This window comes from Bradysia coprophila (genome assembly GCF_014529535.1).
Source record: "Bradysia coprophila strain Holo2 chromosome IV unlocalized genomic scaffold, BU_Bcop_v1 contig_5, whole genome shotgun sequence".
Lineage (NCBI taxonomy): Eukaryota > Metazoa > Arthropoda > Insecta > Diptera > Sciaridae > Bradysia > Bradysia coprophila.
This window is the reverse complement of record NW_023503374.1, coordinates 8,258,608-8,283,372: the sequence shown is the minus strand read 5'-3', so window position 1 is coordinate 8,283,372 and position 24,765 is coordinate 8,258,608. Positions and strand designations below refer to the sequence as shown.

At 36.3% G+C, this 24,765-nt stretch overlaps 3 protein-coding genes across 6 annotated transcripts; 1 reads left to right on the top strand and 2 right to left on the bottom strand.

The window, feature by feature from the left end:
- Positions 1 to 3,230: 3,230 nt before the first annotated feature.
- Positions 3,231 to 14,015, bottom strand: LOC119071659 (pantothenate kinase 3). Of its 4 annotated transcripts, none has more exons than XM_037176624.1 (9): positions 13,669 to 14,010; positions 8,816 to 9,053; positions 6,862 to 7,040; positions 5,495 to 5,668; positions 5,298 to 5,425; positions 5,094 to 5,219; positions 4,839 to 5,015; positions 4,094 to 4,229; positions 3,231 to 3,782 (listed from the first exon to the last, which is right to left on the bottom strand). In XM_037176624.1, the coding sequence occupies exons 2-9, from the start codon at positions 8,955 to 8,957 to the stop codon at positions 3,561 to 3,563; spliced, it is 1,284 nt and encodes a 427-aa protein (XP_037032519.1). In that variant the 5' UTR covers positions 8,958 to 9,053; positions 13,669 to 14,010; the 3' UTR covers positions 3,231 to 3,560. The 4 variants fall into 4 exon arrangements, with proteins under 4 accessions (XP_037032519.1, XP_037032518.1, XP_037032520.1 ...); XM_037176623.1 differs by lacking the exon at positions 13,669 to 14,010 and adding an exon at positions 10,923 to 11,759; XM_037176625.1 differs by lacking the exon at positions 13,669 to 14,010 and adding an exon at positions 9,153 to 9,286.
- Positions 14,016 to 16,276: 2,261 nt separating this feature from the next.
- LOC119071654 (copper amine oxidase 1-like) lies at positions 16,277 to 19,105 on the top strand. Its single transcript, XM_037176616.1, has 9 exons — positions 16,277 to 16,952; positions 17,008 to 17,126; positions 17,189 to 17,432; positions 17,490 to 17,631; positions 17,702 to 17,864; positions 17,936 to 18,574; positions 18,630 to 18,731; positions 18,823 to 18,871; positions 18,937 to 19,105. The coding sequence occupies exons 1-9, from the start codon at positions 16,528 to 16,530 to the stop codon at positions 19,037 to 19,039; spliced, it is 1,986 nt and encodes a 661-aa protein (XP_037032511.1). The 5' UTR covers positions 16,277 to 16,527; the 3' UTR covers positions 19,040 to 19,105.
- Positions 19,106 to 19,254: 149 nt separating this feature from the next.
- LOC119071655 (esterase B1-like) lies at positions 19,255 to 22,208 on the bottom strand. Its single transcript, XM_037176617.1, has 8 exons — positions 21,805 to 22,208; positions 21,188 to 21,623; positions 20,757 to 21,124; positions 20,569 to 20,688; positions 20,293 to 20,492; positions 20,130 to 20,225; positions 19,769 to 19,882; positions 19,255 to 19,500 (listed from the first exon to the last, which is right to left on the bottom strand). The coding sequence occupies exons 1-8, from the start codon at positions 22,105 to 22,107 to the stop codon at positions 19,257 to 19,259; spliced, it is 1,881 nt and encodes a 626-aa protein (XP_037032512.1). The 5' UTR covers positions 22,108 to 22,208; the 3' UTR covers positions 19,255 to 19,256.
- Positions 22,209 to 24,765: the final 2,557 nt, after the last annotated feature.

Genomic DNA, 24,765 nt, shown 5'->3' with positions numbered 1-24,765 from the left:
TCATGAAGAAAGAGAGAATTCGTCAGGGAGAGAAAAACAGATGATTGAAGATAGTTTCAACTGTTGATAGCCTTTAATAGTGTTTCGCTGTTGTTCGAATTTTGGCGCGTTAAGTCGAAATACCAGCTTGTCGATAATAAGTACTACTCACCTGTTTGCTGACTATTTACGGGTGGAGACGTCAACTAATGAAGTAAAAGATGTTTTGAGAATCTGTTGGAATGCTCACAACAAAAGAAGTAATAGATTCGATATTACAGATTTACTTGTCAGAGTGTGAGGCTAAATTTTCTAGTAAGAATGTGCTTTATGGAAAGGAAAATTATGTGAAGCAAAGACAATATGTGTCTCAACATTGAGGTAAATGTGCTATTACCTGTCGTCATTAGGTACTGTTCAACTATACGCACTGCCATAATCTTTAACAGGGAGATGCGGGAAATCAGAAACAAAACTACATTTTTTATTTACATCTTTAAAAAAAAATTCTATTTAAAATCGCTAGATAAGATTTTAGTGCAGACAATTGAGTCGTACAACTTTACTATTGCATAGAAAAATAGGTCAGCATCCTCTTAAATTTTTTGTGTAACAGTAACTTATTAACCGTACGAAGAAACACCTTTGGATTTTTGGCTAAGACATGAAGAATCGATTTTTTTAACTGTGAAAATTCTATGTCTCCAGTTTCATGGCTGATCACAATGTGAATGTGAGATACTCTCAGAGTTCTACAACAACCAAATACAAAGTATACAGTAGAAGGTTCCAAAAATAACCAAATAAAATTGTACCAAGTCATACAAATCGAAACACTCCGATCCGAAACATGTTTCGAAGACTCTGCAGAATTCTGTGAATCTTGGAGACAGTGATACCGTACATCAAATGCAATGGAAGCGAAGGGAAAATGAATTTTGCCTGGTTTATGGTCCTCATAGACAGAGGACCTCGGCATTGCACGATATTTGTTTCTAAATTTGGTCACCCATGTCAAAAATGGTCTAAAATATCAGTCGATACTTTCCAGAATCTGGAAATAATCTGCAATTCTGGAAAAATTGGTCACTTACATCAAACGCAATGGAGGCGAAACGAAATTTAATTTTGTCTGGTTTATGGCATACATAGACAGAGGACCTGGGCATTGCACGATATTTATTCCAAAACAGGGTCACCCATATCAAAAATAAGTCGAAATATTAGTTTGAAATCAGTCGATACCGTGCAATATTGCACGGTAACGACGGTTTATTTACCCATTTTTCACGCTATTTTTGATATGGGTGACCCTGTTTTGGAATAAATATCGTGCAATGCCCAGGTTCTCTGTCTATGTATGCCATAAACCAGACAAAATTAAATTTCGTTTCGCCTCCATTGCGTTTGATGTAAGTGACCAATTTTTCCAGAATTGCAGATTATTTCCAGATTCTGGAAAGTATCGACTGATATTTTAGACCATTTTTGACATGGGTGACCAAATTTAGAAACAAATATCGTGCAATGCCGAGGTCCTCTGTCTATGAGGACCATAAACCAGGCAAAATTCATTTTCCCTTCGCTTCCATTGCATTTGATGTACGGTATCACTGTCTCCAAGATTCACAGAATTCTGCAGAGTCTTCGAAACATGTTTCGGATCGGAGTGTTTCGATTTGTATGACTTGGTACAATTTTATTTGGTTATTTTTGGAACCTTCTACTGTATACTTTGTATTTGGTTGTTGTAGAACTCTGAGAGTATCTCACATTCACATTGTGATCAGCCACGAAACTGGAGACATAGAATTTTCACAGTTAAAAAAATCGATTCTTCATGTCTTAGCCAAAAATCCAAAGGTGTTTCTTCGTACGGTTAATAAGTTACTGTTACACAAAAAATTTAAGAGGATGCTGACCTATTTTTCTATGCAATAGTAAAGTTGTACGACTCAATTGTCTGCACTAAAATCTTATCAAGCGATTTTAAATAGAATTTTTTTTTTAAAGATGTAAATAAAAAATGTAGTTTTGTTTCCGATTTCCCGCATCTCCCAGGAAAGAATTGATTTACTTTTTAATAAAATCAAACAAAACAAACTTAAAATTAAACATCGTTTGATAAAATATAAAATATTTCATCCAACTGTTCATCGTTTACAAATGTTCCCATTATACGGGCAGCATTTGTCCTTTGTATTGCGAGGCTTATGCGTTGCGTCATATATTGCGTTGATCGTGGTTCTCCTGTTGACATTTTAAGAAGATTTCCCAATTTTACAATAAAGTCCAAAGCCTCCGCGCACCATGGTCCCAGTGTTTCACATGAAAAAGGTAAAAAGATGTAAGTATCTTCAACGATTTTTTTGTAGTCATTACATTTTTCTGTTGCTCCTCGTCGCGCCACACTGCCAGTTCTTAACGATGATGAATGTACGTATGAAGGCGCGAGCGTATCTCTTATCGTAGCATCCCATACGAGCATTTTACCATTGTACCATGGGACCAAAGTAACGCCATCTGCTCTTTTTCCACTGTCTCTGAAAATTTGCGGTTCGAGTCTTGCTGGGATATTGGCTGATCGAAGACCTCTGCACAAAATGTTGTTCAGAAACAGGAAAGATTGTTTCAACCTCACCACTTATTATAGTCCAAAAGTCCAGAGATTTTAATCGGTCTACGAATGGGGTTGTAAAAATGGAGTGAGTGATCATGATGGCTCGCGCTTTTTTAAGATATCCACTCATGCAGAGCTCATACTTAGCGAATTTAAACAGGTAAGCTCTCAGTGCTCTCTAAAAATGCGAATGAAATTTTGATTGAAAGGTTTGTCGGGGAGAAAGGTTGAAGATTTGACTCTTGTCTGGAACTACCAGAATACAAATTGCATTCTACATTGGGGACCAATAGGGTAAAGGTTCTCCTCGCCTCATTTGATGCTAGTTTGTAACCAGGTGCCAGGCTCTCGGTCCATTAGGGAGTGGAGACGGAAATCGTTTTTCACAGTCTGGTGAAAGTCGCGGATTATTCCAAATGAAAGAAAAATGCCTGATTTAACCGACATCATCACATTTTTATTTTTCGTGTGTGTCTGTGAAGCCTTTGATGTTGTTTCTTCTCTCTTTCTCTCTCGTCAATACAAAAAATAAAATTTTAGATTCCTTTTCACAAAAGTATATCACTTGGCTGCGTTTAGCATAAACTAGTAAAGAGTAAAAGTAGTAAGATGTTTGCTTGCGTCACATTTTGTTGTAAAAAAAAACTTTTCTCTTTATTTAGAAAAAAAATTCGTTTTGTTTGTTCACTTAACTATACAATCTTGTACTTAAAAAATATTACACCCAACCCATTCTACTGTTTTATCTATCTAAAATGCCCGCCCAACATCGTTTTGCGGAACGTCAAATCGTGTTTAAGCACTTTGTCAATATAAGCACCGCGCATAATTTAAAAATTTATACAACAAAATTGTCAGCAACACAAAAGTTCTCTGGTTTTCTTGTTCGAAACGTCGTTGATTCACGCAAAATCTATGTAACACAATGATGTCCGTTTGTACGTAGTCACAAAACCATTTACTAAATTACACAATCACCGTTTTCGAAATTCGTTTGTGTTGTCTCAGTCTCGGTGCAACTAATTTCATTGTTGAATTGACATAAACAACCCATAGCGCCGAAGTATCCTTCATGTTCTAAAAACAACGCCTTTAGTGTACCCTTGGACCAGTAGTCCATTGCATAGGCCAACAGTTTCATTGAAATTGGATTGACGCGAAGGAAATTGCCAACGAACACCACCTGCAATCGATTGAAAGTTTAGTTAGATTTCAGTACCAATGGCCAAGGAACTATAGTAAGAAAGATTACACTGAAATATATGAATAAGGATCGCGATCCTTTACTTTATAGCGACACAAAACCTAAGGTGATTTATGACAAAGTAGGCATTAAGCTGAACGAACATACACCATTTTGTGGTGAAGGACTATGCGATGTGGTCCTTAATCATAACAATTTCTTGATATCAAAAGGATTTTGAACATTTCAGTACTGTCTTCCTTTCGACTATTTCCCATACAACGTGCACGTTACAACAGTACAGTACATACCTTTTCAATTTTCTCATTGATGGCACACATTTTTGCTATCGATCCAATATTGTTTGTAATGGTGACTAATGTTGCATTGGCTAAATCAGCTCTGGATACACTTCCTTGCCTGTCTTTTGAATTCATTTGACCGAAACTAAATGAAAAAGAACACAAAAATTGGAAATTTATTAATCTTTAGCTTAAAAAGGGTTTCTTAGCATTGACGTACGAAGCGACAAAATATTGCGGATTGGGCGCTACCTCACCGAAAATTCGACTCTCTCAATGACAAATTCACTAGACCACTACGAGAATTTAGATCTAGATCTGCAGAGAGTATCGGTGCTATTGGGTTTGAAATCAACTTTGTTAAGCTTTGCTAATGTGTAGAGGACATAAACCACATCAGCACTAGGGGGAAGGAAACGTTTTAACTCTAGTGTAAAAGTGTTGGTTCTACGGTGGGGGGGCTCGAAAATTCAAGAAAAATGCTAACATGGTTCATGGATGTCTCCTGTATGTTTCTTGGGGGAAACGACACGGCTCAAATCCCTTCAGTTGGAGCATATTTCAACCAACAGAAACGTTACTTGTCCAGGTTGATTTTCAATTAGACGACATTTTTGTACAGAATTTTTTCATGGCAGGACTTTTGATATCGCTTTAGGATTTCTAGGCAGCATGATACAACTTTCTACGGAATGCTACAGTGTTTAGTTCTACATATGCTACAGTGTCGCGTACAATGCATATATTTCCTTACCTAGCTGCAACTAACTCGCCCGGTAACCCGAATCGCTCATAATCGCCACCGTATATGTCTCGCACTAATTTATCTACTTTTGTGTGATCGCCCTCCGTTGCCAATTGTACCGCTTCCTCGAACGACTCACAGCCGGTTAGAAGGCAACACAAACCAAGGAATGTTCCGCCGCCCAAACTGTAATCCAAAAGGAGCATGATTGTGGTGGATGGAGTTTCATTTTTCCGATTATAATAGAATCAATCGAAGTTTTACCTTGTGCCTGATATTCGTTTGTAATGGTCGGGTCCCCAAACCGCTAACACCGACACACCAGAACCAACGTTTACTAAAATAAATGGATATGGTTGCGAGAAATCGTACACTTTCTTTTCGCCTTTTCTGTAAAAATGCGACAAAATTCAGATTTAGATTGAACAGATTGAAGAAGGACTCAATAGTTCTGGCATTAAGACTTACGAAATACATGATACACTACTAGCATTCTCAAAGTAATAGCATTCGGTTGGATTGTGTGTCTCAGCGAATAGTATTCCTTTGATCAAAGCATCCAATTCATCAAACTTTGCTAATCTCATATTGACTTCCTGCAAAAATTTCGTTTTTCTATCACATTTGAATTGTCCAACAAATGAATGCAATACAACGTCACCAACCTCTTTGAATTCCTTTTCAAATTTGAATGCTCCGCCGCCAGTCGCACAAACCGTTGTCACTAATTCGGCCATACCTTTCGACTTGGCCAATAATAAAAAGTTTACCATCTCTGACGTCGGAAAGCGGATGCAATGCAATGATCCACGTCGCCCGCGTATTGTTATATCGTCCATCTGTTGAAATTGTATTTAATATTAGTGTGAACGTGGAAGTCTCCTACGTTGTCCCAAAAACGGATAATATTGTTTTAGAGGTTGCACAACCTGTCATGAAGACTTTTGTAGAGCTTCCAAAGTAAAGTTCACCGTGAAAACACAGGAAGACAAGGATTTTCCAAGAGCGTTTGCATTCAAGGATGTCGTTTTCTTTCATTTTTTTAAGGATTTAAATTCCTTTGGATTTTTTATCAGTTTGAGGATCTTCAATTCCGAATGGATTTTCAAAGCAATAAGGAAGTACCTGCCACTCGTTTACAATGAACGAAATCATGGAAAGTTTGTGGAAGTAAATTTTTATGTGAATCTGTGAGTTTCTCAAAGGAGCCCTGGATTACGTGTTTTGTACCCGTGATAGATCAATCATTCAGGAAAATAACCAGGTATTTTCGTCATTCGCACAACGGAAATTCTGACATTGACCTAAGTGGAAAATTTATTCTAAAAAAGATTTGAATTACGTAAAAATCAAATTGAAAGCGGTGCAACTGTACTAAACGTGGCATTAATTTTTATAGAATCAGTGATGCACCATAGATCAATTGAACATTTTGCGACTGATATTGGCAGGAGAGCTATAAATTATCAAGATTATTGACGCAGTTGTTACGTAAATTGAATACGGTTTTGTTGGTGCGTAAAAACCGCTAATGTATGCAAACATAGAGTTCACTGTATTTCGTTGCACTTGACATTATCATTTTATAGGATGTTGTTAAACGTTTTTTCGTATTATAAACTGATGTTCGTTACGTTATTGCTAGATTGTTGCTGATTTATTAAATATTATATTGCCCAAATGCAAATTCTCGATTATAAACAACGTTCAACACATTTTTAATGGTGGAAAATTTGTTGTGAAACAATTTTGTTTTGCAATAAATTCATGTTTGCAATTGAGCTGTCTAATGAAATTTGTATTATTACGACGAAATGTGTTGAAAAATAAATTAAATTCAGCGATTTATTATTTATTAAAGGTAAGGTCATTTTAATGAATAATATTCGGCAATATTGACCGGGTATGACTTAGATTACAATTTATCGGGAAAATGAATGTCGTTGAACCTTAACATTAATTTTCACTTTAATTGAATTTCAACTGTGACAAAACTACAATATTTCAGATTTTGTTTATTTCTTGAACCCACCTGAAGATGTGTGTCCCTATGCCCTGTTTTACCATACGCAGAGTTCTTTGTCAAATATCGGCGAATGTTTCGCAGGATTTCCGCTTCCTGATCCAATTCGTCTGGTGTAATATCCTTTGGTTCGAAATATACTAATTTTGTTAATGTGCCGCCTATGTCCATGCCAAACCAAGGCATTGCTAAAAGACAAAAACAAAAAAAAGAAAATTTGTTATTGTAATTTGTTTGTTCGCAGTATTTTGCATAAACAAATATTTTAAGTCGATCAAGTGATAATTATAGAATATTCGTTGTCGTTAGTGACGACATATAAAATGCATGGTACAGTTCTGGACGTTCAGCGATTTTGTTGTACGTAATAACCCTTTGACTTCCATTCATAAAAATATAACAAACAAAATTTTGTGCTGCTAAGTACAGTTAATGTCAACCAAATTTGTTTCTTCGTTTGCTTCAGCAGCTTTAACAGCTGGTCCACTCATCGCATATACAATTTACTTGAGTAGATCATGTTCATAAAGATATTGTCTTGTCATTAAGGTTCCAGCTGTATTAACCTTTCCATTAAAAAAATGCTGTATAAGAGCGGCTTGGACAAGCTAAACGTCTCTCAGTATCAGTGGTCCGAAACACCGAAATATTGCGATTTAAAATGTATAAGCTCTGTAGCATCACGCTTCCCAGATGCTATACATTCTTATGAAACCTAGAAGCGCATTGAAAACGATTCGAGTAAGTTAAGTAATTCAATGAATCGGCTGTTGGTAACAATACCGTTAAGTAACAATACAGTTACTTAACATATAAAGCTAGCGTGAAATTTTAATCTAGAACGCTGCTTGCATTTAGTTTTTTAAATGGTGACACTACCAGTGACCTTGTATTTAATTTATTGCTTTGCCAACGCAAATAAGTGGACTGAATATTCATTGTTTTTCTTGATTTTGTTTCCAGTTGTAGCTGAAACTACTTTTTTCAAATACATTTCACTGAATCGAACAAACGTTTTTAAATTTCTAATTAATCCTTTGTTGATTCCTAGAGACTTGTTTCAAGATGTCTAAATGACTTGTAGCTTGTAGCTCGGATACGGTTTACCAGAATGCGGATCTTTTATTTACTTATTTTGTATGCACTTTGAGAAATACTTTGTTGCGCTTAGAGGTGCGTGCTGATATCTGTAGAAAGTTTCGTAAATATGACGTGAGATTGAACAATCGACCACTAAAAATGGTTTTGGTTTATATGAGAAATCAGAAGCCGACAACATATCTATCATTTCCATAGACAATAAAGATCAATTCGTTGGTGCACGATACATTTTCGAACAAATAAAAAACAACAACTTGAGGAGTAAACCACTATAGAAAGAGGTGATACCGACCGATGGAATTTTCGTTATTGAAAATGGAATATATTTTTTTTAAATCCAATTTCCGGACAGACGAATTTGAATTTGTGGTACAAATTTTTGAGAGTTCCTCCTTCAGGCAACCCTCAATTAGTACTTTGACTTAAAACTTAAAAATACATAAGAGGAGCTAAGAGGAGCTACTGCTCCGGATCATCTGAGCAAATTGTCTATTTATTAAATGGAGACAAAAGTCTAATCTAATTCTTCTCAATTTTTGTATTTTCCGGTACTAAGGTCTCTAAGGTCTCAATGGCTCTCACGCCTAGTATCACTCAACTAATCGTCACTTTAACACTATACTTGCATGTGAAGCACCAGCTAAACTTTGTTTCCATTTAATTGGAGAAAGAGAGAAAAAATGATAAAACGGAAAAGTGACACGCAAATCCTCTTATCAGAAGTAACAGCTATCACCGATTATTAGTAGAAAACCAACAACAGGTACTCTTCAGAAGAATCTTTATTTATCTTAAACAATATCAATGAACCTTATCAATTAGCCATGAAATACATTCTCAGATTTATAATTGGAAAACTTACTTGCATACACATCGACTATGCTATTCAAATTAACATCTTCTTCCATGGCATCGTCTTTGCAACGAAGCACTTTCATATTGAACGAACGTGATCGTAAGCACTCTTCACAATTATTTACAACTCTTGGTCCACCCGGCGCCATTGTGCTTGCTTTAGAATTGTTTGATGGAAGAGATGCCGATTGACGGTCTCTTCGCGAACGGATTCGCTTGTGCGGTAACACAACAAACAGTGCCACCTTTAAAAATTATAATAACAAATTTGTGGCATTATGTCGACTTGTTTACTTAATTTGATGTGATGTTGATTTGAAAAACAAATGCAGTTTGGGATTTACCGAGACGTCTAGTCCAATTGTCAATTAATGAATTAACGACTTCGGTCGTTAATTAGTTCTGGGTTTCCGTTTAGTTTTAATTGATTTTACTTAGAACGAATTCTTAACATTAAAAGACCCACTACCCGCTGCGTTGAACACAAACTTCGAAATCATTTTCTCGTTAATAATAAAAATATTGTTAACACTCTCCGCTATCTGATTAACCTCCTGTTATCAGTTAATTTATTACTTTCTACTCTTTTTCAATCGTATTCACTATATCACGAACTGATCAATTAGAACGTCCCTCATGAACTTGATACTACAGTTAATTAATTGCGGAAAAGGCGTAGAATTGGTAGGATTTGAACTTTGAGCTTGAACTTGATGGCAAATGGAGGGATTCTTTTGAAAAACAGCCTACCGAAATCGAACGCATTTTCCAGTGGACTTTATCTGTGCCTAGAAAGGTATTCAACCCTAGATGCCAAAACCACTTTCAAAAAAATTCTTCGAAGTTTGTGTAGCTGGTGAAAGGTGATCAAAAACCGAAAACTGGCACTTTTCTTACAAAAATTTCTCCAGTTACTCGAGCCGTACAGGGTCGTGTGGGGTGTCATTAGAAAGGTAATCACATGTACTATTGAGCCGAATAATACTTATGGGTTTAAAATTCATCGACACTGAAATGTGTGCAGTTGAAGTTTTGGCTCGCGTGACTGGAGAAATTTTTGTAAGAAAAGTGCAAGTTTTCGGTTTTTGATCACCTTTCACCAGCCACACAAACTTCGAAGAATTTTTTTGAAAGTGGTTTTGGCTTCTAGGGTCGAATACCTTTCTAGGCACAGATAAGAAAGTCCACTGGAAAATGCGTCCGATTTCGGTAGGCTGTTTTTCAAAAGAATCCCTCTGGATGTTTTAGAGCAGAACTTTTTGAAAGTTTAATTGACTTTTTACGATTATGAAAACGGCATGATGTAGTCGAATTGCAATAGTTTCGAAGACTATGTGGAATTTCTAAAGTTTTTAATTTTATGTGCGTGAAAAGGTGACTCATTCAACATTCAACTCGTCTTTGTGCACTATAAAGATATAATCTTAAACTGGGTCAATTTCTGAATGATACTAGTGCCTGTGTTAAGTTGACTGTATGACGCAAAGAAACTGAGCTCAGTACAACAAACATTGATTTACAGAATTGGTGAATTACCGTAAAAAACGCCAATGCATTGAAAATAAACGAAATGAGGTCGCAAGATTGGTAACGGTCAGGTAATCGTTAAGAAAGTTGACGATTAGAATTGCTTAAACGATTAGAGACGAATACGGAACCTTTTCTCAAGAACCACTTAAGCTTTTAGACCGGTAACAACAACCACTCTGTACTTTGCTATAGAGTTTCCCTCTGACTACCCTCTGACATGATGATCATACGAATTATTTATCAAAATTACAAAACCGAGAAAGAAGAGTCGAATGAACTATCATTTGCTTAAGACTACGGACATTACCGTAACACAAGATAAATTGTCAAATTGTTTGAAAATTGTTCACATTAAGATCACTCTAAAATAAACGCCTCCCAATGAACTTTATCATACAAAAGTGACTTTGAACCACACATCATACGAGATAAAAAAAACATTATCTCGAAAGTGACAAGATTGTGTTGCAAAAAATTGCCTAAAAAACCGCAACAAAATTCATCGATTTATTTTCGTTGAGCGCACACCGACTGCAATATGTTTTCCAAATAACATCATCTCCCGTGTGAACTGATTTATGTACCTTGATAATTAAATCGAACGAACAATGCGAAAGATTGTATACCCAAGCTCACACCACACACAGTATCAATAAATACACCCAGATGGAAAGATCTTAATTTCGTTGAATAATCTTTAACAAAAATTGCGCTGCTGTTTGGCGCGTTGCGTGTTTTGATGTGTGTTTGAAAATGTTAATCACATACATGAAATATGCGGATAGATTTTTATGCTTGAAACAGGCCAAGGTACGAATTGCATTACGTAAATGATGTACAATCGAAACGTGAAACCATCAACATCTCACCACAAAAAACGACAGAAATATACCGACGACGATTTCTGTTAATTCGATATTATTGTTTCTGATTTTATGTCATTTAGTTCATTAGTCGAACGATTTGGTTAGATAATTTCTCTTTTGTCGTACCATAATACACAGATCATTTAATATTACGCGCACGTTACAACAGTCAGTGGCTATGCATTACATAACACTTTCTTTTACAACTAAGTGCGGCAAACCGATTTCTTAACAATCTTTCTGTTCTCAGACTGACTGGGCAATAATCAATTACATAAAAGAGATAGCCCGATAGCCGATAATAACTGTTCTGTCTGGTGTTCTTTGAACTTTTAACGATTGTACTATGACACTTTTTAAATCGGTAATTTCATTCAAACAAAAAAAAAAAAAAATGAACAACGTTGATAAAACAACAGACCAGAGTATCGCGTGTTTTTTCGTTCACACATTCACAAAACTATCAACGCTGTGAAGAGAGTATAATTTGCCACGGGCGAAACGTTTATTTTCATCCGGTAATGTTAACTTCATCGATATCACTGGTCAACTGAAACACATGAAGTGATTTTGTAATGAATTCAGGCCCAAGCTTCGGTTGGAAAGTCAATGTCGTGTATAGATGTTTTTGAATTACATTCGTTTGTGTACGGCAAAAAAAAAAATCATCGATAAACAATACATAGACATCATAGCAGACCGCGAGGGGGAATCGTCTCCCAGTGTATTGTCGTCCAAGACCTATACTTAACAGTGAAACGTTTATCGCTGATGCTAAGGTGTCGTGAAAGCAGACTTATCGGAAACTGTAAAGAATTCTAGGCATACCGACGACAATACACCGTCACTTCCCCCTCTTCAGTCAATAAAATCAAATAAATTTTACTTAATGAAATGGTTTTTAGGCTAAATTCACATTGACATCAGTTAACGTGCAAAACATACACACAAAGCTGGTGGACAGAAATGAATGAAATTTGCATTTAAACGATTTAATTTAAAAAAGAAAATTATAAATTTATGAAGGCACGTGGATAGTCGCTGTTCCACTGATGTGCTGTTTAAGTGTGTATGCGAGACGAAGGTATCAGTTGATAGAACTTGTAAAACGCAAATGCAAATGAGTCAAGATATGCAAATATGACAACACAAACTTCACATAAAATATGTAAGTTTCAGAATCACTACGCTTTCGGCACGAAAATGAATTTGTTTAGCCCACTTCACTACTTTGACTTCGTTTAGGGTCCAATATCCTATCTTCACCATAAGAGAATGGTGAGAATGGTGTTCTGAATAGCAATCCATAACATTCAGTACTGTGAACTTTCTAGGTCAAGTTATCTTCAAAAGATTAAGTCACTGGTTAGTCAGCGTTCCAAATCAGAGCCTATTTTTGAAAAATATATTTCTCAAAAATAGGCCCTGTTCCAAATGAACTATGACGTGACCAGAAGACCTTCAATTAGACATTTGATCGATCGATACACAGCTGTGAATTACATTAATGTAATGTTGTCAGTCGGAATCAGCGGCTTTCCGTTGTATATATTTCTGTTACAGGTCAACTTCAGCCTTTAATGTTAGGTTCCAATCAATCATCAATGTTAGGTTGAACCTGGAGTTTATGCTCTGTATGGAAGCTGAGACACACTTAACTCAAAGAAACTGATACAGAATAACAACAATGCTACTGAAACTCCCGATCACATGATTGACGGCGATTCAATTTATTTTCGTAGAGCTGGAATTTACTTGTTCTGACTCCTATGTGTAACCAACTACTCAAACATCGGTCGATGTTTTGTCCTGTATAACAGACTTTCTAGACAATGTCTCGAACGTTGAGTGTGGTTATCTATCGTCAGTTATTGAGCCTGCATATTTACGTAGCATGCCAAACAGCGAAAGAGAATCTATGTGTCTTTTGCTTATGAAGAAGGAGAAACAAACTTTCATGTCGAGACAACAAAATTCGGATAAAGTCCTTTTTTGTCGAAAATTACAGTCCTGGCCTTTGACATTTCACAGTCATCGAAAAAAAAACTCTTTGTCTGTGTTACGTAAAAAATTATCTTCGCTGCAATATTGCTAAATGTCGTTATTACGACTAATGAAGTCGAAGTAAATTTTAGGTTGAGAATGAGTATACTTTAACCGCGTCGGATATGTTCAAATTTTACAAAAGTTTTAGTTTTATCAACTTATCTATCAACACCTTGTAATCTATACATGAACCATATAACATCACTTAAGCCATATATCCTCCATTAGCAACATTTTATCTCACTTTTTTTTGTACAAAAAGCGATTATTACGAAAAACATAGAGATAATGTACCCTTGATGGCCTTAACATATTCTGGATATAAATTAACATACGAACGCAACTTAACAATGTTGCCAATGACGTTGGGGTTTAAGAACCGCGAAAAAAAATCTGAAACTTTTGAAGGTTAAATTACCTTGAATACCGTCCACAGCCATAATTGAAATATGTGAAAATCCGGCGAAAAACAAACACTGCACAATCAATCGTTTTAATTGTTAAAAATTGGAAATTGAAAATTAACTATTTTGCCATGCCTTGACGTACAACAAAAAAAATGTTTGTTACAAAATCACACACTCATGGTCAGATAAGATTTGGGTAGACGACAGTGCGAAGATGCTACGAAATATTCTTTAGCGAATTGGTGGTATGTACATCCGTATTTTAATTTACTTCAAACATTAATTTAATTTTACAACTCGGGCCGATTTTTTTCCGTCTAATATTCCATCATGTTATAAACACAAAATACGAAAATGACGAAATTAAATTTGACAATTTGTGTAATTCACATGAATTTGATAACAGCGCAATCTGTAAGGAAATTAAGTTTTATTTCCATTTTTTAGAGCGGGATTTTTGTAAAATGTTTTTCCAACATTCCAACACAAAATGTTAAAGTTGAATTTGATCGATAAAATCCAACTCAACATTGAATCTTCAAACCGAATTAATTTTTCGATTCTAAATTTCAATAAAAAGTTTAATCGACTGGAAATACAGATGTCGATTCAATGGTTTTAACATTAACATTTAACACCGCAGATTGTCAGTAAATTCTAAATCAGTTTGATTTTTTGAAAAAAGTAAATAGGAAATTAGGAACAAGAGATAGAATATTGGTTCTTGGTACTTTTAGTGAAAGCGTTACGAGTCAGCAACAGAACTGGTAGCGCCAAGAAAGATAAGCTTCGAACAATGACCTTTCATTTAAGTCGAGTGGGAAACCACTCGGATTACATACACTGCTCGGAATTGCCGGAGAACCCGGTAATTAAACGAAATTGACAGGAATGGAAAGAAATTGACAGTAAGTATGTACCTATAGAAATTGAAATGGAATTGAAAGGAATTGAACAGAATTGCAGGAAATTGAAAGGAGATAGAGCCGGCAATTAGACGAGTTGCATCGGTAATTAAGGTAATTAAACGGAATTGAAAGGAATTCGAAATTGATTTGCCACCCTTTCGGCTAGTGGTTTTCTCCTCGATTTAAGGCGCTAGCCAGCATTTGAGTTGTAATAATAATTGAACCAAGTCACTTAAGGGCGGAAATTTCGTTGAATAAAAATGTCACCTTTTTAAATCCTATTACAATTGCTAAAAGTTTCTTATATGCAGAATGAGCACCAGCTGAATATCACCACTTGGTGTACAAACAAAAACACTTTTTGAAAATCCACCTATCAAAATCGGACCCATTTCGTCTGCGATGGATATATACATGGTTTGAAAGGTCTTTGCCAGTAGACCTCAAAACAGGCCTCACACAGTCTCAAGCCACACCTGGTTGCTGGCGGAAGATCTCCGAAGCTGGAAAGATAGTGTTTTTTAACCGAATTTTTTGGCCGTTATAAATGGACGTTCCGGTTGAGAGTGGGCTTGTTCGAAAGCTGAGCTTAAGTACTTTCGGGTCATGCCTAGTTTGATTAGATTCATTGATATATGTTTGCAAAAATTAGCAAGAACAATTTTCAAAATCTGTGTGAACTTTATACAGGTCTGGTATGGTACTAACGACGCTTAATGTGAACCTAACACGCTAGTCGTAACATACATTGTCTAAGCTTTCCGTTGATACCTCGTTTGCGGTTCTGGTGATTGTCGACATAACAGAATTTTATGTTAGTACAGTCAAAGGCAGTCAATTTTCAGCATAAATTTGCTTCAGATGTTTTTAGCTGATCCACACATACAATCAAAACGGTTTATACTTGTTTATACGGTTGAAGCTGCTACACGCACGCGCATGATTGTGGTAAAACCGTATAAAGACGTATAAACGGTGCTGATTGTTTGTATGGATCAGCTGAAAAACAGCTGAAGCTAATTTATGCTGAAAATTGACTGCCTTCGACTGTACAACCGCTACTCGTAAAACTCGCCAGCAATCATCAGCACTGCAAATGAGGTATCAATGGAAAGCTTAGACAATGTATGTTACGACTAGCATGTTAGGTTCCCATTAAGCGTCATCAGTACCAGCCCAGACCTGTCTAAAGTTCACACAGATTTTGAATTATTTTTCTTGCTAATTTTTGCAAACATATATCAATGAATCTAATCAAACTAGGCATGACCCGAAAGTACTTAAGCTCAGCTTTCGAACAAGCTCACTCTCAACCGGAACGTCCATTTATAACGGGCAAAAAATTCGGATAAAAAACACTATCTTCCAGCTTCGGAGATCTTCGGCCAGCAACCAGGTGTGGCTCGGGACTGTGTGAGGCCTGTTTTGAGGTCTACTTGCAAAAACCTTTTGATAACAGATGACTAAATTGAACTGTATTTCGAGCCTACAAATAGTAGAGACCCGCTCTATTGAATTCATCTACAAAATTAAGTTCTTATTTAAAGCCAATAATCTATAAAGAGCAGCTACACATAATGATTGCATAATAAATGTTTACTGAGTGATAACCTCTCTATTTGATTATTGGTATAACATTGTTTGTTATTATATGTGTATAATTGTGCATATAACCGAAATTGTCTGAAGCTGAAGTAAAACCAAATTATTCAATATAGACTACGAACGTGAATCAATTACTAAAAATATCTACACTGAGGAACGTTGTGTTCGATATAGAAAAGAAACGATTGTTTGTGGTACGTCTTTTCCTTGAACAGTTTGTATTTTCCGAAGAAGATATTCTAGTGTACATAATATACCGGTTTATCGTGCAAAATTCGTGAAAAATTATTTAACGGATATTTTCTTCCCCGTTGAAGCTAGGCATTCCTTAAAAATTAGATAACGTCTGACACCAAAATGCATCCGCTAGATCCCTTAACCACCGTTGAAATATCCAAATCATCCGGACTCATTCGGGAAAAACATCCAAACAAGAATGGCTGGATTTTCAATTCCATCACTCTGTTGGAGCCGCCCAAAAATGTACTGCTTCCCTTTCTTTCAAAAGAAGTCGAATTAAACCGGAAAGATATGGTATCAATTCCACGGAAGTCATTTACAATTTTAATTGAGAAAGGAACAGGGAAGGTATACGAGGCCGTTATAAACCTATCTGACGATACGATTGAACGTTTTGATGCTGTTCCATCTGGTTTTCAACCAACACTAACACCCGAAGATTGCATTGAAGCTGAAAAAATTTGTAAATCGAATTCGGAAGTCCAACTACGATGCCTACGTTTGGGACTGGAAGATATGGATCTGGTAGTTGGTGATCCATGGTAAGATTTCCGCGTCTAATTTGAAATGAATTGAATTATAAATGAAAAATGGTAGGTCGATTGGATATAACGGCGAGCCTGAATTTGCAAGCAAGCGAGCCGTACAATTATTTATGTACGCGCGCATGTTCCCAGAAGACAATCATTATGCACACCCATTGGACTTTGTCGTAGGTATGGAGGGTTTGACTTAAATTAAAACGTGGTCCTTATACGCTGTACTGATGACGTTATAGTCGTTGATTTGAACGCGTTCGAAGTTATACTAATCGAAGATTTGCCAATCCATACGGATTTCAAATCAAAACGGGAAGATGAGGTGGAAATACCAAAGGAAACCAGCAACTATGATCCAAAATTCTTGCCAGAAGCATTCTTAAGAAAGGATTTGAAGCCTTTGCAAGTGATACAACCGGAAGGGCCTAGTTTTACCGTCGAAGGAAATGAAATACAATGGCAACTATGGAATTTCCGAATAAGGTATATGAACGGCCATACCACCAGTTCCATCTTTATTTTTTTTTATATAAATTACAGTTTCAACTACCGTGAAGGGCTTGTTCTCCACAATGTCTCTTACAGAGATGGTAACAAGACACGACCACTTTTCTACAGAATTTCTTTGTCTGAAATGGTTGTTCCGTACGGTGATCCAAGACCACCATATCACCGAAAAAGTGTAAGCTGTAAAGCTTCATAACATTACGATTTTCGTAATTAATCTTTTACTCGACGGCATATCGCATCAGGCATTTGATATTGGCGACTACGGATTAGGCTTTTGCGCAAATTCTCTTTTACTTGGATGCGACTGTTTGGGAACTATTAGATATTTCGATGGGATCCTCAATACCCACGATGGAAAGGCGACGGTTATTAAAAATGTTATTTGCTTACATGAAGAAGACGCTGGTAATGTGCGCTTTTCTTGAATTAGTTGGAAGCTGCTGTGATTCTCAACACAACTTCTTTATATTCACTAGGAACTCTCCACAAGCACACCGAATACCGAACGGGAAAAGTGAATGTAACACGTTCACGTCGTCTCGTTCTCAGCTTCGTCGTAACAGTTGTGAATTACGAGTACGCTTTCTACTACACATTTTACCAAGATGGCACAATATCGTTTGAAATAAAAGCAACTGGCGAACTAAGCACAAATTTGTTAGCAGAAGGAGTGAATCCTGCAAATTATGGATCGGTTGTGTTTGATCGAGTGGCTGCACAGTATCATCAACACATATTTTGCGCTCGAGTCGATCCGATGATTGATGGCAGCGAGAACACTGTATCCGTTGTCGATGTAAAAGCCTTGGATGAACCATTCCAATCTGATACAAACCCGTACGGCCAAGGATTCGCCATAGAAGAGACACCATTGAAAACGTCTCTGGCATCTGTAACGGACATTAAAGCCGAGACTTCACGGTTCTGGAAAATTTCCAATTATTCATCCATTCATCCGTATACGCAAAAACCAGTTGGGTGGAAATTGATTTCTTTTGGTGGATCGTTTCAGAGATTACTTGCAGGACCTGGCAGTTTCATCAGAAAACGAGCTGGATTTGCTACGCACTCAGTGTGGGTTACGCCATATAACGATAGCCAGTTGTATGCTGGAGGTGAAAATTTGAATTTTCTTGAAGTAGCTTTTGCAACTAAACGAAAATTTATTAGGATTGTACATCAATCAAAGTCCAGGAGGTCAGGGATTGGAGTCATGGGTGAAAGAAGACAATCCCATCGAGGACAAAGACATCGTTTTGTATCATTCCTTTGGTAGGAGATTTTTGATTTCGATTTTTGCTTATGACTTTCAGACTAACTTTTCTTCGACTTTCCCTCCTAAAATTTCACTTTTGTTTTTCAGGTGTAACACACATACCGAGAGTTGAGGACTTTCCAATAATGCCCGTTGAGTAAGATTGAATTCCGTTTTCATTCCTTACACGCTGTTATGAATATTACCTTCGTACCTTTTCAGAACGTTTGGATACACTCTAAAGCCAGTGAACTTTTTCTTGTGTAACCCTGGACTATCTGTTCCTCCGCCCTGCAAATCAGCTAATAAAAGTCGATTAGCGTAAGATTGACATAGTTTATGCTTTAGAACTATTAAAATCGCAAAATAAACATAAGAATTCTTTGGTTTAGCTACACAAAACGAGTAGCACACTTTTACACTCAAAATCGTGAATTCATAAAAAGCTTTTAAGTGCAATGCAATGACAACTATCAGTATACTATAGGATGTGTATGGGGTCACTGTTGTAGAGTGTGGGTTTCTCTAAATGCATAAAGAAGTTAAAACAGTTTATGGGCCAATAGAAGGATGAAAATGTACAGCGATGAACTTTTCACATTGATTGTATGGTTTCTGCTGATTCTTCTGTATGTCTCTTCGATTTCACGCCATGTATCGTAGTGAAATTGATCTTTAATATCAGTTGTAACACTTGACTTCGGATCGTTTGTAATTTCTTGGCAGAAAAGTTCATTTTGTGAGGTGATTGCTTTAAACGGAGTATCATTTTCGATTGAGGGATTTCTGTTGTGTTTACAGGATAGAACAAAAAGATAATTTTTGAATCGTTAAATCAGAGATTGAAGCCCTAGCCTTTTGCAGACAATGACCACAAAAATTAGCACTGAACGCTTACTGATTTGCTCTTACATAACAAAGTGCATGGCTGAAGTACTGAAGTAATAGATTTTTTTATCAATCTTTTAACAGCCTTTCATCAAAAGACGTACCTTGATGATATATGGTTACATTGTCTGTGTCAGGTTAAGGATACATGCATGACATAACTTACCCAGTTCTGGCAAAATTTGTGACTATTTTCACCATTCGCATGATCACATCATAAGCCGTATCTTTTTGCTCCAAATGACTGTCGTACAATTTATTTTTATCGAAGGCATGGCAACTAGAAAAATTGAAAATTAGTTACAATTGGTAGGGAGAGGTACACTCCAATGTCTTTAAAATAGTTCGTTTGGTCTAAATGATGATGATGCTGTGAACTGCAGCAAGGGTTCCTAGTCTCACCTCAGTTGACACCATTACACTATCAAAACTTAAATGAACAGATTTAATGTGCAGCATCACGACATAGGTATTAAAGACTATAAGAGCAGCCTCACTAATTTGATTTATCAAATAAATGCACTTACTGGAACATGTAGCACAGCTCATCGGCATGTGAAGCACCCTCATAAGTAAAGTTAGTGTTGACTTTCACATAGTTCAGTCCGGCATCGAATGAAAACCTAATAAAATGAAATCGGAACAATGACAAGCCTTTCGTTATTCTCATTAAATTATCGCTATGCTCACCGGAAGAAAAAAGTGTTTTTACGACCGTTGTTGTCAGTACTTCTGTTGTTCATCGTTGTTTGAAGAATGATACCTTTGAGAATAACATCACTGAACATAATATCAGACATCAGTGCAATATTGGCGTTTTCGACAGCTGCTGGATTAGTTGGATCGGTGTAGTAGACTTTCCTTAATTTTTCTAGTGTTTGATTGTATTCCTTAAAGTTACAACGAAAAATCGGAAATGTTATTACACGTTAAGTCAAAGAGGTTCCACAATAGCACAGTAATTACTTTTGGATATGTACTCCTATCGAAGTCGTGAAATGGCAACTCTAAATCTGATTTTTCAACATTCTCTTTAATCAACGGTTCTGTTTTTCCAATCAATTCTGGCATGAGCCCAACACTTTCCTAAATATCGGAATAGAGTGGGATAAGTATATTTAACTTAAAGTTTGAACTTCTTCCAAAATGAATACCTTTGAAGCAATGCTGAACATTGTGTCCATTATCGGTGCGTCATTTGAGCTGTAAATTTCTTCAGGAGTTTTGGTCATGAATGCACCAACCGTGTTAGGATTCTCGATAGTTGGAACCCAAGGCACATAAAGAGATTTTCCCTTTGGTGAGAGCGGATAAAATGATGCAAGAAGATCTTTGTTCGTCGTTCTCAAATACTCGATCAACTTGCTTTTGTCATCAATTTTGGAAAATTCTTTCAACTGTTGCGAGTGATCGACCTTTGATATGGCGTAGAAATTGAAAGCTGAGCTACTGCCTAGATAGGCTCGATTGAAATACTTGCGGGATTCTACATTCAGCATTTGTAAGCCAACGGATGTTGCACCTAATGATTTTTTTTCTCAGTAAATTTTCCAAAAAATAAAAAATTAAAATTTAGAAAGCCTACCAGCACTTTCCCCAAACAACAAAATCTCATTCCGATTCCCCGAGAAAGCTTCAATATTTCCATGCACCCATTTAATAGCCAATTGTTGATCTTTCAAACCCATATTGCCGGTATATTCACCAGAAGCCAAGGTCAAGAATCCAAAGATACCGATTCGATATTGTACAGTCACGACAATATTGTCTTGAGATAGAAGAAAGTCGGGTCCGTATGTCAAGTCACTGGCATCGCCCAGAACAAAACCGCCCCCATATATCGAAACTAGAACAGTTTTCTTTTCCGCACCACCACTTGGCACATATATATTGACAAATAGGCAGTCTTCGCTTGTCGTTGAGTCATCTGTGATATTTCCGAAAAGTGAAGGTATACAAAAGCCACCGAAATTGTGTGCTTTTAAATTCTCAGTCCATATTCGTTTCAGTGGCACTGGTGCCTACAAATCATTTTTATTAGATTTATGAATATATTTAATGACGTAATCATTGTTGACTACAACAGTAAAGCTACCAGCGAACTCATACCATCGAAGGTCATTTTTTAACTTAAGTTTTTATCAGTAGAATTATCGGAACAGCTCAAATAGTAAATATTTCGCCAATATATTTTTATCATACCTTGAATCTCAGATCGACCTCTTTGCCTGTGTGCGGATTTTTCCCAGTGATCGGCGATTCGGCAAATGGAATTCCTCTGAATGCATAGTACGTTTGACCTAATGAACTCGTTTGCTCGATACCTTCGACAGGACCATTTGAAGTTATCCTAACAAGCGGATTACCAGCACAATGAATGCCACCCAACGTGAGCAACGGAATGAAAAATGCACAGAAAAATTTGTACATTTTGTCGCACTTTATTCTGTGACTGTTAATACACCGAAAAGCTTTGTATCGAAAACTTAAATAATGTTTGTTCATACAGACATCTAATCTGAGTGGACGTCAATAAACAACTGATTGATCATTATTTTATGACTAAGTAAATACTCAATTCAAACAGTTTGCACGCAATGTAGCGTAACATAATCGGTTGGAAACAAATAAAAAAGTCTGAGCTTTCTCATGTGTGTATAATAGTAGAAGGTTTCCGGAGAGCAGTGCAAACAATGAATTATACTTCGTTCTTTGGAGAATTTCAAACTTGAGAGTGAATATCTTTCTTCTTTTCCAATTAATATTTACTAATCGTTCGTAGGGCACTACGACCACATGTATCTCTTTTTCGGAAGTTGTAGGTGCACTGATAGAAAATTTAATGCGCTGGACGTATACTATACGTAGTGGACGTGTAAATTATCTGGCAGACAGCTATTTTCGGATCGTACTTTGGGTACGTTAGTACATGTGTGGTGCACGCTAAAAAAGATACTTATAGTCCTAGGTACGAAATGTACTATTTTATTCTAATTAGAATTATGGTATGACAATGACCTAATATTGAACATCGTAATTGTAATTCCTTCTTCTTTTTTGCGTAATATTTCCATATTTCAACAATATGAGATTAATTGAACTCAGGGAATAAAATGTTTTGAAATTTAAATGACTGAAAATCATTTCATATTTCAGTTTTTAGTGAATCCTAAAATCCTGATACATTCACCTCATGTAAAAGGGACTTGACATAGTTGTCAATCATATAAAATCAGTCAAAAACACTCGAAGAGTAAGAGTGACGCAAGTCCCTGGGCATACTTCCAAAACAACTGATATCGCTGTAGGTGACGCATTCTGCGCTTGTACGCAAAAATTGTCAAAGCAAAAATTAGGCCAAAAAAATTGTAGAAGAAGAATTTTACCAAAAAAAATTTGTGTCACAAAGTGTCACTCTTTGAGTGTTTTTGATTGATATCAGTTTGTTTGGAAGTTTGGTTTGATTTTCTGTTACGTTATTTGGTCGCAATTTATATCCTCTATATCTTCCATCCAGGGCCTATTTTCGATAACTTAAATTCTCTAAATTATCAAAAAATTCTCTAAATTATCGAAAAATTATCGAAATTCTCTAAAATTAAATTCAATAATTTTGATAATTTTTCGCGAATTTAGAGAATTTTTTGATAATTTAGCGAATTTAAATTATCGAAAATAGGCCCTGCTTCCATCCAAAAACGTGAAAACCGCGAAATTTCGCGAACACACGTTTTCCCAAAAAGTGTTCTCTCGACGTTTAAGATGGTTCTCTATCCGAATCTACAATAAAAAATTTTGATCACGAAAACCACGAAATTTCGCGAACACACTTTTTCTAAAGATGTGTTTTCTCGACGTTTCAAAAGGCACTCTATCCGAATATGTAATAATTTGTTGAGCAATATGAAGTAATCTTTCTAGCGACTTAAGCAATATCAGTTGCTCACTTTATTAATTACAAAAGTATTCATGAATATGTATGCTTTTCTAAAACGTGTTGGGCGTATGAGGTAACTTTGCATACCAAAATTTTACACATGTCCTACGTCAACTACACGCGTGAGATGGATGGTACACATATTGTAAACTTTACATACGACATTTTTGCCATACATACCCGACGCATGCAATGTATAACAGAAGTATTTCATACATATCCGAAGTATATCAAACATATCCGTAGTACACAGCCAAAATCTTTTTTATCAGTGTACCAATGTCCAGTCACAATTATACACAAGTACTGTCCTATACCATCTGTTATCGAGATTGATTTTTCAAGGCAGCTCTCTAGCAACCGCATAGGGTAGTAGAGTTGGTGAAGCTCACTATCAGTGGTTATTACTTTATCGTCATGTGAAAATTGATATCTAACTGTTTATGATTGTGATATATCAGCGTAGTAATATATGTACACAACACAAAACTGCATCAGAACAAGCTACAAGTACAAGATAAGCCTGATCCATTGATTAATAAAAATTATGATCATTCTTGAAATCGATCATTGTTGCGTCGTTTGTAAAGTAAATCGGCATAGTAGCTACAGCACAAACAAAAATATTGGTCAGACAGGAAGCGGATTGATTCCAATTTAATCGTGAAAATTTTCAGAATTCTTTGTGGCTGAAAATAGATTAAACTCGAACTTCCATAAAAAATTCGACAGATTAAACTGTAATTAATTGTAGTCAGGTGAGTGGAATATCGTGGAATATAAATTCAAACTTATAAATGGTTTAAGCAAGTGCAACAGGCACAGGTGTTTAACGACCAACTAGTGCCAACAGTTTTCTTAATAAAACCGATTAAATAAACCAAACCAATAAGTGAATGCAAAAAACGAGTCAGTGACGTGAATTTCTTCTGGTGAAATTCTAATATTCAAGAATGAATTTGCCAAGGTATCGAACAACTGAGATTCAAGCCACATCCGATCCGAACGATCGATGGCTCTATAGAATCGTTAGTCTCTCCTGACAATTTTGTGGAACAACTTTTTTCAATTTTCAATTTTCTCAATTTCTTGTCACACCCTTGGACAGCGACGGCCAACGGCTTCCGTAGTATCGTTGGCCTCCTGGTGGACTGCTCTCTACTATCCACAATCAAACTTTTTCGGTCGCTGATGTCCAAGAGATTCCGAAGCCGATAACCGCACAC